At 43.5% G+C, this 16425-nt stretch overlaps 1 protein-coding gene across 5 annotated transcripts in view; it reads right to left on the reverse strand.

The window, feature by feature from the left end:
• Positions 1-16425, reverse strand: part of USP42 (ubiquitin specific peptidase 42) — a 58099-nt gene that overhangs the window by 39151 nt on the left and 2523 nt on the right. For all 5 annotated transcript variants that reach the window (XM_023197755.2, XM_023197757.3, XM_023197754.2 and 2 more), the window contains exons 2-3: positions 11915-12164; positions 7845-8045 (exon numbers count right to left, since the gene is read on the reverse strand). In XM_023197755.2, coding sequence (XP_023053523.2) covers positions 7845-8045; positions 11915-12155 — 442 coding nt within the window. In that variant the 5' untranslated portion in view covers positions 12156-12164. The remainder of the gene's footprint in view (positions 1-7844; positions 8046-11914; positions 12165-16425) is intronic.

A 16425-nucleotide genomic window follows, 5' to 3' on the forward strand; every position in this document is an offset into this window, starting at 1 on the left:
GAGGATCACTTGAACCCAGAAGGTTGAGGGTGCAGTGAGCTATGATGGCACCACTGCACTCCAGCCTAGGCAACAGAGTGAGTGAGACCCTGTCTTTAAAAAAAAAAAAATTGACACATGACATATCAACACGTTTGGGATACAACTAAAGTACCACTCATAGGGAAATTTATAGCATTTAACACTTACATTGGAAAAGAAGAAAGATCTCAAATCAAATGACCTAAGACTCCATCTTAAGAAACTGGAACAGAGCATATTAAATCCAAAGTAAGCAGAAGAAAGGGAATAATGACAATAACAACAAACGTCAAAAAAACAGAAAACTGTAACAATGAAACCAAGAGCTCATTCTTTGAGAAGATCAGTAAGATTAAAAAACTTCTGGTCAGACTGACCAAACAAAAAAGAGAGAAAGCTGGGTATGGTGGCATAATCCCAGCACTTGTGGAGGTCAAGCAGGGAGGATCATTTGAAGCCAGGAGTTCAAGAGTAGCCTGAGCAACATAGTGAGACCTCATCTCTACAAAAATAATTTAAAAATTAGCTGTGTGTGGTGATGCACACCTCTAGTCCTAGCTACTCAGGAAGCTGAGGTGGGAGCATTGCTTGAGCCCAGGTGGTGGAGGCTGCAATATGATCTTGCCACTGTACTCCAGCCTGGGCAAAAGAGCAAGATCCTGATTTCTAAAAAACAAAAGAGAGAAAAGAAGAAATTAAATATGTAGTTTAAAACCTGTCCATGAGAAACTGCAAGGCCCAGATGGCTTCACTGCTGAAATCTACCAAACATTTAAAGAAGAAATAATATCAATTCTGTACAAACTCTTCCAGGAAATAGAAGTGAAGAAAATATATCCCGACACTTGCCATGATGCCAACATTACCCTAACGACAAAACAAGAAAAAAAAAAGGCATTATAAGAAACTACAGACTAATAATACTCATTAAGACAAAATTGTTTTATAATTTTAGCAAATCAAAGCCAATAATACACAGAGTAATGCATCATGACCGAGTGTGAGTCATCTCAGGAATGCACAGTTGGTTTAACATTCAAGCATCAAACAACTCAACCTGGTAAAAGGCATCTATGAAAAACCTACAACACCATGCTTAATGATGAAAGACTGGCCGGGCGCGGTGGCTCAAGCCTGTAATCCCAGCACTTTGGGAGGCCGAGGCGGGCGGATCACGAGGTCAGGAGATCGAGACCATCGTGGCTAACATGGTGAAACCCCGTCTCTACTAAAAATACAAAAAAAACTAGCCGGGCGAGGTGGCGGGCGCCTGTAGTCCCAGCTACTCCGGAGGCTGAGGCAGGAGAATGGCGTCAACCCGGGAGGCGGAGCTTGCAGTGAGCTGAGATCTGGCCACTGCACTCCAGCCTGGGCGACAGAGCAAGACTCCGTCTCAAAAAAAAAAAAAAAAAAAAAAGGTGAAAGACTGAATGCTTTTCCTCTAAGGTTGAGAAAGAGACATGGATTTTTACTCTTATCACCTCTATTTAACAATGTAATGGAGGTCTCTTAATCAGAACAAAACAGCAAGAAAAAGAAATAAAGAACCTACACAGACTGGAAATGGAGAAGTAAAATTATCTTTATTCACATATCACATGGTTGCGTCTATAAAATACTAAGGGCTCTTTTAAAAAAAAAACCTACTAGAATTAGTAAGTGACTTAAGCAAGGTTCCAAGATATAAGATCAAAATCTGAAAAACATATTATTTCTATAGGCTAGCAATAAATGATCAGGAAGCTGAAATTTTAAAAATAAAATGCCCTTTGTATAATAGTTAATGAAAATATTTATCCCAGCCGGGTGCAGTGGCTCAACCCCTGTAATCCCAGCACTTTGAGAGGCTGAGGTAGCTGGATCACTTGAGGTCAGAAGTTCAAGACCAGCTTGGTCAACAGGGTGAAACCCTGCCTCTACTAAAAATACAAAAATTAGCCAGGCTTGATGGTAGGCACCTGTAATCTCAGCTACTCATGAGGCTGAGGCAGGAGAAGTGCTTGAACTCAGAAGGCGGAGGTTGCAGTGAGCCAAGATTGTGCCATTGCACTCCAGCCTGGGCAACGAGAAACTAAAGATGGCCTAGGCCGGGCATAGTGGCTCATGCCTGAAATCCCAACACTCTGAAAGACTAAGGCAAGAGGCTGGGCACGGTGGCTCATGCCTGTAATATCAGCATTTTGGGAGGACGAGTCAGGCAGATCACTTGAAGTCAGGAGTTTGAGACCAGCCCGGCCAACACTGTGAAACCCCAACTCTACTAAAAATACAAAAATTAGCTAGGTGTGATGGTGCATGCCTGTCATCCCAGCTACCTGAGAGGCTGAGGCAGGAGAGTCACTTAAACCCAAGAGATGGAGGTTACAGTGAGCGAAGATAGTGGCACTGCACTCCAGCTTGGACAACAGACTGAGATTCCGTCTCAAAAAAAAAAAAAAAAAAAGGCCAGGCGCGGTGGCTCACACCTGTAATCCTAGCACTTTGGGAGGTCAAGACAGGTGGATCACGAGGTCAGCAGATCAAGACCATCCTGGCTAACATGGTGAAACCCTGTCTCCACTAAAAATACAAAAAATTAGCCGGGTGTGGTGGTGGGCGCCTGTAGTCCCAGCTACTCGGGAGGCTGAGGCAGGAGAATAGCGTGAACTCGGGAGGTGGAGCCTGCAGTGAGCCGAGATCGCATCACTGCACTCCAGCCTGGGCAACAGAGCAAGACTCCGTCTCAAAAGAAAAACAAAAACAAAAACAAAAAAAGGCTGAGGCAAGAGAACTGCTTGAGCGCAGGAGTTCAAGACCAGCCTGGGCAACATGGTAAGACTGTCTCTACAAAAAAATTAAAAAGTAGCTAAGTGTTGTAGCACATGCCTGTAGTCCTGGCTATTCACAAGGCTGAGGCAGGGGGATCCCTTGAGCCAAGGAGCTGAAGGCTGCAGTGAGTCGTGACTGTGCACCACTGCACTCCAGCCTGGGCAACAGAGCAAGACTGTCTCAAAAAAAAAAAAAAAACACCAGGCCTAAATAAATAGGTATAAGTTGCTTGTGAGTCAGAAAATAATACTGTTTAGATGTCAATTCACATCAAATTGATTTAAAGATTCAGTACAGTCCCAATCAAAATACCAGGAAGATTATTTGTAGAAATTCTCAAAGTGATTCTAAAATTCATTTGAAAATACAAATGGCCAAGCAACCATGAACAGCCAGAACAACTTTTTAATTTTGGTTGACACAGGATTTCACTCTGTCGTGCAGGCTGCAGTGCAGCTGCACGATCACGGCTCACCGCAGTCACCAGCTCCCAAGCTGAAGTGAGCCTCTCACCTCAGTCTCCCAAGTAGCCAGGACTATAGCGCTTGCCACCACACCCAGCAAATTTTTTTTATTTTTTGTAAAGATGAGCTCTCACAATGTTGTCCAGGCTACAGAATAACTCGGAGAAAAAACAAAGCTGGAGAACTTACCTGGTTCCAAAACTTTTTTTTTGAGACAGCGTCTTCACTCTGTCACTCAGGCTGTAATACAGTGGTGCAATCATAGCTTGTGGCAGCCTCAAACTCCGAGGCTCAAGCAATCCTCCTGCCTCAGCCTCCCAAGTAACAAGGACCAGGGGCATGAGTTCCTAGATGCAGCTAATTTTTTTTTTTTTGGTAGAGACAGAGTCTTGACATGTTGCCCAGGCTGGTCTCAAACTCCTGGGTTCAAACAGTCCTCCTGCCTCGGCCTCTCAAAACACTGGGATTACAGACATGAGCCACTGAAGTTGGCCACAAAACTTTAAAATATATAGTAATCAAGATATTGTGCTATGGTGTCAAGATAAACAAGTGATTAGTACAACATAATAGAATCCAGAAATAGATCGTATTTATACGGTTTACTGATTTTTTTTCTTCTGTCTCTGGTGCTTCAATCAACTGATTTTTGATAAAGGTGCAAAGACAATTCAGTGGCAAAAGGATTATCCTTCCAACAAATGGTACTGGAACAACTGAACATCCATGTGCAAAAAAATAAACTTGCTCCATCTTCACAACACAAACAAAAATCAACTCAAAATGGATCACTGACCCCCCCAAAAAAAGCTAAAACTGTAAGACTTCTAGAAGAAAATATAGGAAAAATATTTGTGACCTGTAGGTAGGCAAAGACTTTTTTGTTTTTCTGGGAGACATGGTCTTACTGTCACCCAGACTGGAATAAAGTGGCACAATCACGGCTCACTGCAGCCTCAACCTCCTGGGCTCATGTGATCCGCCCACCTCAGTCTCCCACATAGCTGGGACTACAGGTGCGCACCGCTAAGCCCAGCTGATTTTTGTATTTTTTATAGAGACAGGGTTTCACCATGTTGCCCAAACTGGTCTCCAACTACTGAACTCAAGTGGGCCACCAGTCTCAGCCTCCCAAAACAGTGGTTTACAGGCATGAACCATCACACCTGGCCTAATTTTTTATTTTTTTATATAGAGATGAGTTCTCCCTATGTTGCCCAGGCTAGTCTTGAAATCCTGGGCTCAAGTGATCTACCTGCCTCAGCCTCCCCAAGTGCTGTGATTACAGGCATGAACCACGCACTCAGCCAAGATTTCTTAAAACACCTACAGCACAATGAATAAAAAAAAAAAAAAGGCCGGGCGCGATGGCTCAAGCCTGTAATCCCAGCACTTTGGGAGGCCGAGACGGGCGGATCACGAGGTCAGGAGATCGAGACCATCCTGGCTAACACGGTGAAACCCCGTCTCTACTAAAAAAATACAAAAAACGAGCCGGGCGAGGTGGCGGGCGCCTGTAGTCCCAGCTACTCGGGAGGCTGAGGCAGGAGAATGGCGTGAACCCGGGAGGCGGAGCTTGCAGTGAGCTGAGATCCGGCCACTGCACTCCAGCCTGGGCGACAGAGTGAGACTCCATCTCAAAAAAAAAAAAAAAAAGAAAAAAGAAATGAAATTTCCCAAATCAAAAAATGCACTCTTTAAAAGATGCGGAAAAGAATCAAAAGACAAATCCTAGCCTATATAATAAAAGACTTATATCGAGAATATATAAAGAACTCTCTAAGCTCAACAATAAGAAAACCACCAGTTTTCAAATGGGCAAAAGATTTCAACAGGCATTTTTAGCAAAGGAAATATACAGATGGCAAATAACCACATGAAAAGATGTTCAAAAACAAAAACAAAACAAAAAAGAGGTTCAGCATTATTCATTATGAAAGTACAAATTAAAACCCCAACAAAATACTACCACACTACACACCTATGGAGATGGCTAAAACTGAAGAACACTGACCACCCCAAGTATTGGGAAGGATGTGGAGCAAATGGCAAATGGAAGCGTCATTCACCAGGGGTGGGACTATAAAACACTGCAATCCCTTTTGGAAAGTCTGGAAGTCTCTTTTTTTTTTTTTTTTTTTTTTTTGAGACGGAGTCTCTCGCTGTCGCCCAGGCTGGAGTGCAGTGGCCGGATCTCAGCTCACTGCAAGCTCCGCCTCCCAGGTTCACGCCATTCTCCTGCCTCAGCCTCCCAAGTAGCTGGGACTACAGGCGCCCGCCACCTCGCCCGGCTAGTTTTTTGTATTTTTCAGTAGAGACAGGGTTTCACCGTGTAGCCAGGATGGTCTCGATCTCCTGACCTCGTGATCCGCCGGTCTCAGCCTCCCAAAGTGCTGGGATTACAGGCTTGAGCCACCGCGCCTGGCCGGAAGTCTCTTAAAATGTTAAAGTACACACCCACCCCAGGACCAAGCCATTTTACACCTAGATATTTACCTAAGAGAAATGAAAATATGTCCTAACAAAGGCTTGTTTGCAAACGTTCATAGCAATTTAATTTGTAATGGCACAAAGTGAAAAATGACCCAGATGCCCATCAACAGACGAATGGAGAAACAAATTGTGATCTAGTCATAAAATGGAATCCTGCTCAACAATACGATGAGGGATGCTACATGGCACAAATGGAATAATGTTGGAGGAATTATGCTGAGTGAAGGAAGCAAGATAATATAAGAACATATACTGTACAATTCCACATAAGCAACATTCTAGAAAATATAAACTAATTCATCTCTAGTGACGGAAAGCAGATCAGTAGTTGCCTAGCAGGAGTGGATGAGGGTGGGGAAAGGATGAAAAGGGTGATTTCAAAGGGGCATCAGGGAACTTCTGAGGGTTATGAACATGTTCATCATCTTGATCTTGATGCTAGTTCCATGGGTGTATACAGATGTCAAAATTCATCAAATTATATATTTTAAATATGTGTAATTTGGTATATATCAATCATACCTCAGTAAAGCTGGGAAAAGAGAGAGAGAAAGAGAGGGAGGGAGGGAGAAAGGGAGGGAGGAAGCAAGCGCAAAAACTACCAGTAGCATAAAAGATAGGCACCTAATTCTGGACACCGGGAGCTTCTGAATTTTGTCTTGGTCCTCTCTCTTGCTGTCCAGGTGCTAGTGCTGGGTTTTCATCCACACCCTACCTTCATTAAGCGCAAAAGTGATAGGAAAGCTGTCTGTGGGGAATGAATTATGGACTTAGAAAGAGAGAAAATGAGGGCAAACAGAACGTTCATTCTGCAATTTAAAACCCCTTGGCATAACAAACACCTCTAGGTAGGTGGTGAGATTCTAGGTGATTTTTCTTTGGTTTCTTTAAATTTTTCTGTACTTTCCAAATTCTTTACAAGCATTACTTGGCTCTTTGGAGGAAAATAAAAAAATCAGTTTTAAAAGAACCAATTTATATTCTCCATTAAGTAAAGAACCATTCAAAAAGAAACCAAGGATTTTTTTTTTCTTTAATCCTAGTAACTAACGAATAGCACCAGAACATACACACATGAATCTGAGTCATTAATTTAGATCAAAGAACAGGGAGACTGCATTTATAAAGAATGAAGGATATTTACAACATATGGAGAAGGCCAAAAACCTCAAAAACGGATGTTCCAAATCCTGAAGGTTGATAGTCAACCACTGAGTTGGCTTCCATCTAATTAAAGACATTTTAATAAGTTTTAACTGATTTCCTGCCATGTAGGTTGAAGATGAGGTTCTCAAATGCTAAAGGGAAAGTCTAGTCTGAATTCCAGGAGGTTGGGAGCAGTGGCGAGAGACTCCCTCTCCTCTAAGGCTTACAAGCCTGTAAATGAATCAAGCCTTCCAACATGGTATAAATGGCAGGAGAGGCAGGATTTCTTAACTCTGCTTGTCCCAAGCTGCTGGCATCCGACTTTTGTTGTTGCTGTTGTTGAGACAGGGTCTCTTTCTGTTGCCCAGGCTGAAGTACAGCAGTACAATCACAGCTCACTGCAGTCTCAACCTTCCGGACTCAGGTGACCTTCCTGCCTCAGCCTCCTGAGTAGCTGGGACCACAGGTGTGTGCAGCCACACTAGACTAATTTTTTTTTAATTTTTTTTTTAGTAGAGAGGGGGTCTCACTACGTTGTCCAGGTTTGTCTCCAACTCTTGGGCTCGAGTGATCCTCTCTCCTCGGTCTCTCAAAGTGCTGAGATTACAGGTGTGAGCCCAGCTAATGTCAGATATTTCTGTCACTTTTTTTCAGTAAGTGTAGAAAACCAACAAGGAGTTCAGAAATGCCAAAAGCTGATAAAATGTTCCTTTTTAAATACCTTCACAGGTCCAATTAGGTGCAAAATGTTTTTTAAGCAACCTGAATACCAATAATGAGTTCTCCTCCTTGGTTTCTAAAAGAATAAACCAACTTCTTAGTAATCATAGCACTCTTCACTTTCATTTCAGAGGAAAAAATGAAAGTAGGTTAGCACACCACAACACTACAAACACAACACAGAATACTTACATGTTTTGGAGTGTTCATGTGAGAGCATGTAATTGGCGAGAGGTGGTGTGTAAGTTAAACACTGCAGTGCTGCATTGGCAAAACAGGTATTGCCCAAATTCTGGAGCCCAGCTCCAACTCTATGAGTTTGCTGCCACTTAAGACAAATCTTCTCAGATGGGAAAAGAACTTTCTGTGGAGGAGCGATGCCATCACCTAGGGCTAGAAAAATAAACAAGAAAGAGTCAGAAACCAAGCTTTGCATACTGAAGCTAAATAAATAGTAACACTTGGTCAAACCTCAATCTGTTCAAGATCCATAATCTCATGACCAGCCTGCCTGAAATACAGGGGGAAGAGGGACATTTTAAATGACAGAAGCCAGAACATGAGAAATTTTCAATAATCTGGTTTTTCCAATAAACAAACTGCAAGGACAGAAAGGGGAGAGGGTTACAGATTAAAAGAAACTTGAGAGATATATCTACCAAATGCAAAGCGTAGACTTCATTTGGATGTTGCTCTGAACAACTGCTTAAAAAATACATATATACACATATGTATTTTATGAATATTTTATGTATGTATATATTTATATATACATAAAACCACCAGAGAAATATGAATACTGAATGGCATTTTCATACGAAGACATTTTTGACTTTTAGAAAAAACTCTTTAGATGTATACACTAAAATACAAGTGAAAGATGAAGTATTGGATTTAAGATCATGTTGTGGGGAGGTAAGTAGGTGCCAGTATAACTGGCCATAAGTTGATAAATGTCAAAGTTGGTTGATGGCTACATGAAAGTTCATTATAATTACTCTTTTATATCCACTTTGAACGTTTAAAAAATAACACAATCAATAGAAAGAATGAGATAAATTTGATTGCTTGTAACATCTGCCATGGATGCAAATTCAGTGCCACCATCACTGTCCTCCTTGTCATCTCATGTAGGGAGCCCTTACTAAGCCAAATGGTTGCAATTCTAATGGTTGGTACCTATGTCATCCCTATTTTACCACTAAGGAAGCGGGCTTTGAACTTAGGCTGTCAGGCACCACTGTACACACTTGTGAGTAGACTACCTGTGATCTAAAAAGGTTTGATCCATTTTGAAGATTATCAACAGATTACTAATAACTAAGTTTGACAATGGAACTCAGCTGAAGCTCAAGAAACACCTATTTAGGAAAGCTGAAAATCATCAATGGTAAGACTAATTTTTCAAAGGCTTTGGCAGTCCCCCAGTGTTCTAACAAAAGGTTGAGACTGGGCCGGGCACGGTGGCTCACGTCTGTAATACCAGCACTTTGGGAGGCCAAGGCAGGTGGATCACGAGGTCAGGAGATGGAGACCATCCTGGCTAACATGGTGAAACCCCGTCTCTACTAAAAATACAAAAAATAAGCCAGGCGTGGTGGCGGGTGCCTGTAGTCCCAGCTACTTGGGAGGCTGAGGCAGGAGAATGATGTGAACCCAGGAGGCGGAGCTTGCAGTGAGCCGAGATGGTGCCACCGCACTCCAGCCTGGGTGACAGAGCCAGACTCCATCTCAAAAAAAAAAAAAAAAAAAAAAGGCTGAGATGCCATGTAGAATCATTCTCCATTTGAAGAGAGATATTAGTGGTTATTTAGGCAGGTGTAGGCAGGCTGCAGCTTGGTGGGGAAAGGAGAGCAAAATTAGGACAAGAGAAAGGATTCTGTGGAGAATGAGATGGGAGCCCCAAAAAAGGGCAGAGGGGGGAGATGTGAGTTAAGTCCTAAGAAGAGAGAGGAGTCCAAGCAACATGACAGGAGGTTGAAGGCCGTGGAGAAAGAGGTCCTGTGGGAAAGTGCTGCTGGAGAGAAGCCGAAGGACTTTCCACCTCTGTGTGCAACATTCGATTAGGCTATGTTTCACAATATAAACTTCCCCCTACCCAAAACACTTTCAGCAAGCCAAACTGCAACACCCACGCCCACATCACAGTATGAAACTTACTGCTGTCTGGGCGCAGCGGCTCACACCTGTAATCCCAGCACTTTGGGGGCCGTGGCAGGTGGATCATAAGTTTGAGACCAGCCTGGCCAGCATGGTGAAACCCCATCTCTATCAAAAACACAAAAAATTAGCCGGGCATTGTGGCGCACACCTGTAGTCCCAGCTACTCAGGAGGCTGAGGCAGGAGAACTGCTTGACCCCGGCAGGCAGACTGCAGTGAGCCGAGACTGCACCACTGCATCACTGCATTCCAGAATGGGTGACAGAGCCAGACTCTGTCTCAAAAAAAAAAAAAGAAATTTGCTAAAAGGACTCAAAACAACATGGCGATCAAACTACTCGAAGCCACGGGGTGTCCAATCTTTTGGCTTCCCTGGGCCACACTGGAAGAAGAATTTTCTTGGGCCACACATAAAATACACTAACAATAGCTGATGAGCTTTTAAAAAAAAAAAAAAAAAGCGGCCGGGCACGGTGGCTCAAGCCTGTAATCCCAGCACTTTGGGAGGCCGAGACGGGCAGATCACGAGGTCAGGAGATCGAGACCATCCTGGCTAACATGGTGAAACCCCGTCTCTACTAAAAAATACAAAAAACTAGCCGGGCGTGGTGGCGGGCGCCTGTAGTCCCAGCTACTCGGGAGGCTGAGGCCAGAGAATGGTGTAAACCTGGGAGGCGGAGCTTGCAGTGAGCTGAGATCCGGCCACTGCACTCCAGCCCAGGCGACAGAGCGACACTCCATCTCAAAAAAAAAAAAAAAAAGGCCGGGCGCGGTGGCTCAAGCCTGTAATCCTGGCACTTTGGGAGGCCGAGACGGGCGGATCACAAGGTCGGGAGATCGAGACCATTCTGGCTAACATGGTGAAACCCCATCTCTACTAAAAAATACAAAAAACTAGCCAGGCGCAGTGGCGGGCGCCTGTAGTCCCAGCTACTCAGGAGGCTGAGGCAGGAGAATGGCATAAAGCTGGGCGGCGGAGCTTGCAGTGAGCTGAGATCCAGCCACTGCACTCCAGCCTGGGCGACAGAGCGAGACTCCGAAAAAAAAAAAAAAAAAAAAAAAAAAAAAAAACGCAAAAAAACTCACTGTTTTAAGAAAGTTTACACATCTGTGTTGGACTGCATTCAAAGCTGTCCTGGGCTACATGCTCTAAGCCAAACAACAATCTAACTAGGAAATTCTACTGTATTTCAAATCTTCATGTCCTCAAATCCAAAAGTCTTGAAGTACCAACTTAAAGTGTTAACGTCTCATTTATCTGGATGAGTTTTAACAAATGTAACCACATTTGTATCATCATAACTAATGTAACATTTGTGTTACATACTCTCCTTATTTTTTATTTTTTCTTTTGAGACAGAGTCTTGCTCTGTTGCCCAGGCTGAAGTGCAATGGTGCGATCTCAGGCTCACCGCAACCACTGCCTCCCAGGTTTATGCGATTCTCCTGCCTCAGCCTCCCAAGTAGCCGGGATTACAGGCACACACCACCATGCCTGGCTAATTTTTGTATTTTTAGTGGAGACGGGGTGTCACCATATTGGCCAGACTGGTCTCAAACTCCTGACCTCAGGTGATCCGCCTGCCTCGGCCTCCCAAAGTGCTGGGATTACAGGCGTGAGCCCCCGTGCCTGGCCTATCTGCTCTCTTTCAAAGAGCTTTATTACTACGAATAATTTTTAACTGTCAAGAAAAAAACAAAAACAAAAAAACTGGGTAAAGTTCATTTGTCAAAAGACAACCATTTTACAAAACATCTTCAAAATTTGTAAAAGTCATCTACTTAGGGAACTAGAGTAACTACTGGTTAACAAGTTAATGTAATGCTTGTCCATCTCAATTCTCACCAAAATAAAGTTTATCCTTAAAAAAATTGGAATAAAAGAAACTAATAATATTCTAGTAACAAAAACAATCTACCTTGTTGTCAGTCAAACACGAACAAGTAACAGGAAAACAAAGCCCATCGAGTAATGCAACTCTGCTGGCTACTCAGGTGGCCTCATGCCTTGCAAAATAAGCCCCTCTCTGAAACCACCAAGCCACCAACAGCATTTACACAGGAGTTTCTGGCGATAATTCTCTCTTTTGAAAAACAGTACCTTGATCCTTTTGTGGTGATGGTTTTGATTTATCAGGTACAGATGAACTTGAATAAACTACAGCACCAGGTACTGGTCCTAAAGAAAGTGTGTGATTTGACACATCATTTAATGAAGACACAGCACCCCAGCTGGCAGAACCTGCATCCATGTCTCCAGGTGAGACTGCCTCAGAGCTGCCAGGCTGATTCTGATAGACTGATGGGTCTGAAGATTCAGCAGCTTTGTCAACTATGGTCATTGTTCAACTCTGCAAAAGAAGAAAAGTATATATTTGCTTCATCAGGTGAGAAAAGCAATCTCCTTACCCTACCAGTAGATCTTGGAAAATCGTTCCCAGTCATTTTAAAGTTATTTTCAAACATATCACCCAAATACAAAAACAATAGCACTTTCTAACGTGTTTGTAATAATCTCTTCGGGACATTTAGCATCATGATAATCTGAATGTCAACAATCTTTATTTTAAAATCTTCAGTGAAGTATTTGATTAGAAGAATTTCTCATTTCATTTCATGTCCCCTAAAAGTCTGGCATTTCAGTTTATAATTAGCCATTTCCATTTTCAATTCTATTTATTTACTAAGTACCTATATTTTCCTTCTCTATTGCTTAAAACTAGAAAAATTATACACAGAATACATTTGACTAAATCTTCAATTTGAGTATAATACCTCAGAGAAAAGCATCAACTACACACAGAAAATCTAGACTTAACTTTGTGCTTGAAGTGAAAATGGCATCAAGTGAAATACATAACATTTTTAAAAATTACAATTATAGAGATCTCACCTTTAAAACAAACCATTTTTCCTAAGAGGCTCGTTTATATGGAATGTATGACTTTTTAAATAAAACCCATCAGCCATTACTGACATCAAACTCGAACACAAATATCTGTTACGAAAGGACTTGATTATAATTTTCTCTCTGAGTCCTATTTTAAAATACTAGGGCTAACACTAATTGAGCATTTTCTATGTGTTGGGCATTGCATCAACTGCTGGACATACATTAACTTGATTTTCATAAGGAACCTATGAGAGATCAGACAGAATCCCCAGGGCCTATAAAATGAAGCAACTGTGACCCCAACCAGCCAGCAACCAGTCAGCAACTGGGACTGAGAGCCAGGTCCAGCATTCCCAGCCAGGCTTCCTTCTGGTTATGCCACCTTGTCAAAAGAATGCTGTTAGGGATATTTCTGAAACTGCCCAACAGCAGCCACATCTACATGCCACTCCTGTGTAGAAAACTTTTCAGGAGGCCGGGTACAGTGGCTCGCGCCTATAATTCCAGCACCTTGGGAGGCCAAGGGCAGATCGCTTGAGGTCAGGAGTTTGAGACCAGCCTGGCCAACATGGTGAAACCTTGCCTCTACGAAAAACAAATTAGCCGGGCATGGTAGTGCACACCTGTAATCCCAGCATTTTGGGAGGCTGAGGCAGGTGAATCACCTGAGGTCAGGTGTTTGAGACCAGTCTGGCCAACATGGTGAAACCTCATCTCTACCAAAAATACAAAAATTAGCCGGGCGTGGTGGCATGTGCCTGTAATCTCAACTACTCGGGAGGCTGAGTCAGGAAAATCACTTGAACCCAGGAGGCAGAAGTTGCAGTGAGCCAAGAACGCTCCACTGACATCCAGCCTTGGTGACAAAGCAAGACTGAGTCTCAAAAAAAAAAAAAAAAAAAAGGCTGGGTGCGGTGGCTCACACCCCTGTAATCCCAGCACTTTGTGAGGCCAAGCTGGGTGGATCACTTGAGTCCAGGAGTTCAAGACCAGCCCACCCAACATGGGGAAATCCCATCTCTACTAAAAATATAAAAACTAACCAGGCGTGCTAGCACACTCCTGTATTCCCAGCTACTTGGGAGGCTGAGGCAGGGAAAATTGCTTGAACCTGGGAGGCAGAGATTGCAGTGAGATGAGATCACGCCACTGTACTCCAGACTGGGCGACAGAGCGAGACTCTGCCTCAAAGAAAAGAGAGAAAGAAAAGGAAAGGAAGAAAGAACACCTTTCAGGCGTGGCCCAACTGCCCATAGCACAACATTTTAACGCCTGGACTTATCACTGTCTGACCTAATAACCTCTCCAAACACCCCCTCTGTCACGTTCCCACCATGCTGAAACTTTTTTTTTTTTTTTTGTCACTGCTTTCTCTGGGCTCTGCATATGCTGTTCTTTTCTCCAACTCTTTTCCATCCTTCCACCTCCAGCCAGTTCACACTTCCACTTCTCAATTTACAATTTACTTCCTCTGGTACATTTTCCTTGATACTACCATTCCCCCAAGACTGGGTTAGAAACCCCTCCTCAAGGCCCCCACAAGCACCCTGTGCTGATTTCTATGGCAGCGTGCTGGCATCTACTCCACAGCTGTTTTACTTGCTGCTCTCTACCATGTTCTTATTCATATCCTCTGACCTGGTATAGAGAAAGCTTTCCATACATGTGAAGAACAACTTAATGAACAAAGTCTGGAAACAGAAAACTACTAGCATTTGCTTTTAGCACCAGCTTGTGCTGAGTGATTTACATACAGTATCTCATTTGACCCTTAAAAAACTCTGGAGTAGAAATGGCCTTTAAAGGCCGGGCGCGGTGGCTCAAGCCTGTAATCCCAGCACTTTGGGAGGCCGAGACGGGCGGATCACGAGGTCCGGAGATCGAGACCATCCTGGCTAACACGGTGAAACCCCGTCTCTACTAAAAAATACAAAAAACTAGCTGGGTGGCCGGGCGTGGTGGCTCAAGCCTGTAATCCCAGCACTTTGGGAGGCTGAGACGGGCGGATCACGAGGTCAGGAGATCGAGACCATTCTGGCTAACACGGTGAAACCCTGTCTCTACTAAAAAAATACAAAAAACTAGCCAGGCGAGGTGGCGGGCGCCTGTAGTCCCAGCTACTCGGGAGGCTGAGGCAGGAGAATGGCGTAAACCCGGAAGGCGGAGCTTGCAGTGAGCTGAGATCCGGCCACTGCACGCCAGCCCGGGAGACAGAGCGAGACTCCGTCTCAAAAAAAAAAAGAAATGGCCTTTAAAATTTGTTTTTAAAAAGTATTGAGGCTAGGCACAGTGCCTCACACCTGTAATACCGGCACTTTGGGAGGACAAGGCAGGTGGATCACGAGGTCAGGAGATTGAGACCATCCTGACCAACATGCTGAAACCCTGTATCTACTAAAAATACAAAAATTAGCTGGGCATGATGGCGCGTGTCTGTAGTCCCAGCTACTTGGGAGGCTGAAGCAGGAGAATCGCTTGAACCTGGGAGGCGGAGGTTGCAGTGAGCTGAGATCGCGTCACTGCACTCCAGCCTGGCGACAGAGCGAGACTCTGTCTTTAAGAAAAAAAAAAAAAAGGGTATTGTGAAAGTACAAAAAAGCATTACCCATGCTATGAAGTACGGATAATAAAATACCCATGTACTTTCCACACTGGCTGCTCACAATAACTTTCTGGGGTTTTTCTTTTTTGTAGAGACAGGGTCTCACTACGTTGCCCAGGTTGGTCTTGAACTCCTAGCCTCAAATGATCTTCCCGCCTCTGCCTCCCAAAATGCTAGAATTACAGGCAGGAGCCACAGAGCCTGGCCAAATTTGTTTTTTAAAAGCATCAATTTTGTTGTTTGTAATTTGTTTGTTTTGTTTTGTTTTGAGACAAAGTCTACCTCTGTCACCCAGCCTGGTATGCAATGGTGCCGTCACGGCTCACTGAAACCTTCTCCACCTCCTGGGTTCAAGCGATTCTCCTGCCTCAGCCTCCCAAGTAGCTGGGACTACAGGTGCACGCCACCACACCCAGCTAATTTTTGTATTTTTAGTGGAGCTGGGTTTCACTATGTTTGCCAGGCTGGTGCAATTTTTAATTAGGGTAAGATTATCACTAGGGTAAGATTATCACCAAAAAAAAAATCTTAAAGTTTCTGAACTCAAGTAGAAATAGAATAGATGTTTGTCAATTTCAACGAACTAAGAAAAAAACTGAATTGAACTTTTAAATCAATAAAAGGTAGCTGACCCTCAATCAGGAAGAAAGCCTGAGCCTTATCCTCCAAATACAGTTTACATTTTTCCTCATCTAACAGTTAAAAGAAATTATGAAACAGTGTGGAGACAGAAGAAAAAAATGTAGAAAGAAAAGAAAGAAGAGGCCAGGCATGGTGGCTCACGCCTGTAATCCCAGCACTTTGGGAGGCCAAGGTGGGCGGATCACCTGAGGTCGGGAATTCAAGACCAGCCTGACCAACGTGAAGAAACCCCGTCTCTACTAAAAATACAAAATTAGCCAGGGGTGGTGGCGCATGCCTGTAATCCCAGCTACTCAGGAGGCTGAGGCGGGAGAATCACCTGAACCCAGGAGGCAGAGGTTGCAGTGAGCAGAGATCGTGCAACTGCCCTCCAGCCTGGGCAACAAGAGCAAAACTCCATCTCAAAAAAAAAACAAAAAAACAAAAAACAAAAAACGAAGAAGAAAGCTCAAATAGAGTTATAAGAAATATAAGA

Source organism: Piliocolobus tephrosceles, chromosome 8 (genome assembly GCF_002776525.5).
Source record: "Piliocolobus tephrosceles isolate RC106 chromosome 8, ASM277652v3, whole genome shotgun sequence".
NCBI classification, from domain to species: domain Eukaryota; kingdom Metazoa; phylum Chordata; class Mammalia; order Primates; family Cercopithecidae; genus Piliocolobus; species Piliocolobus tephrosceles.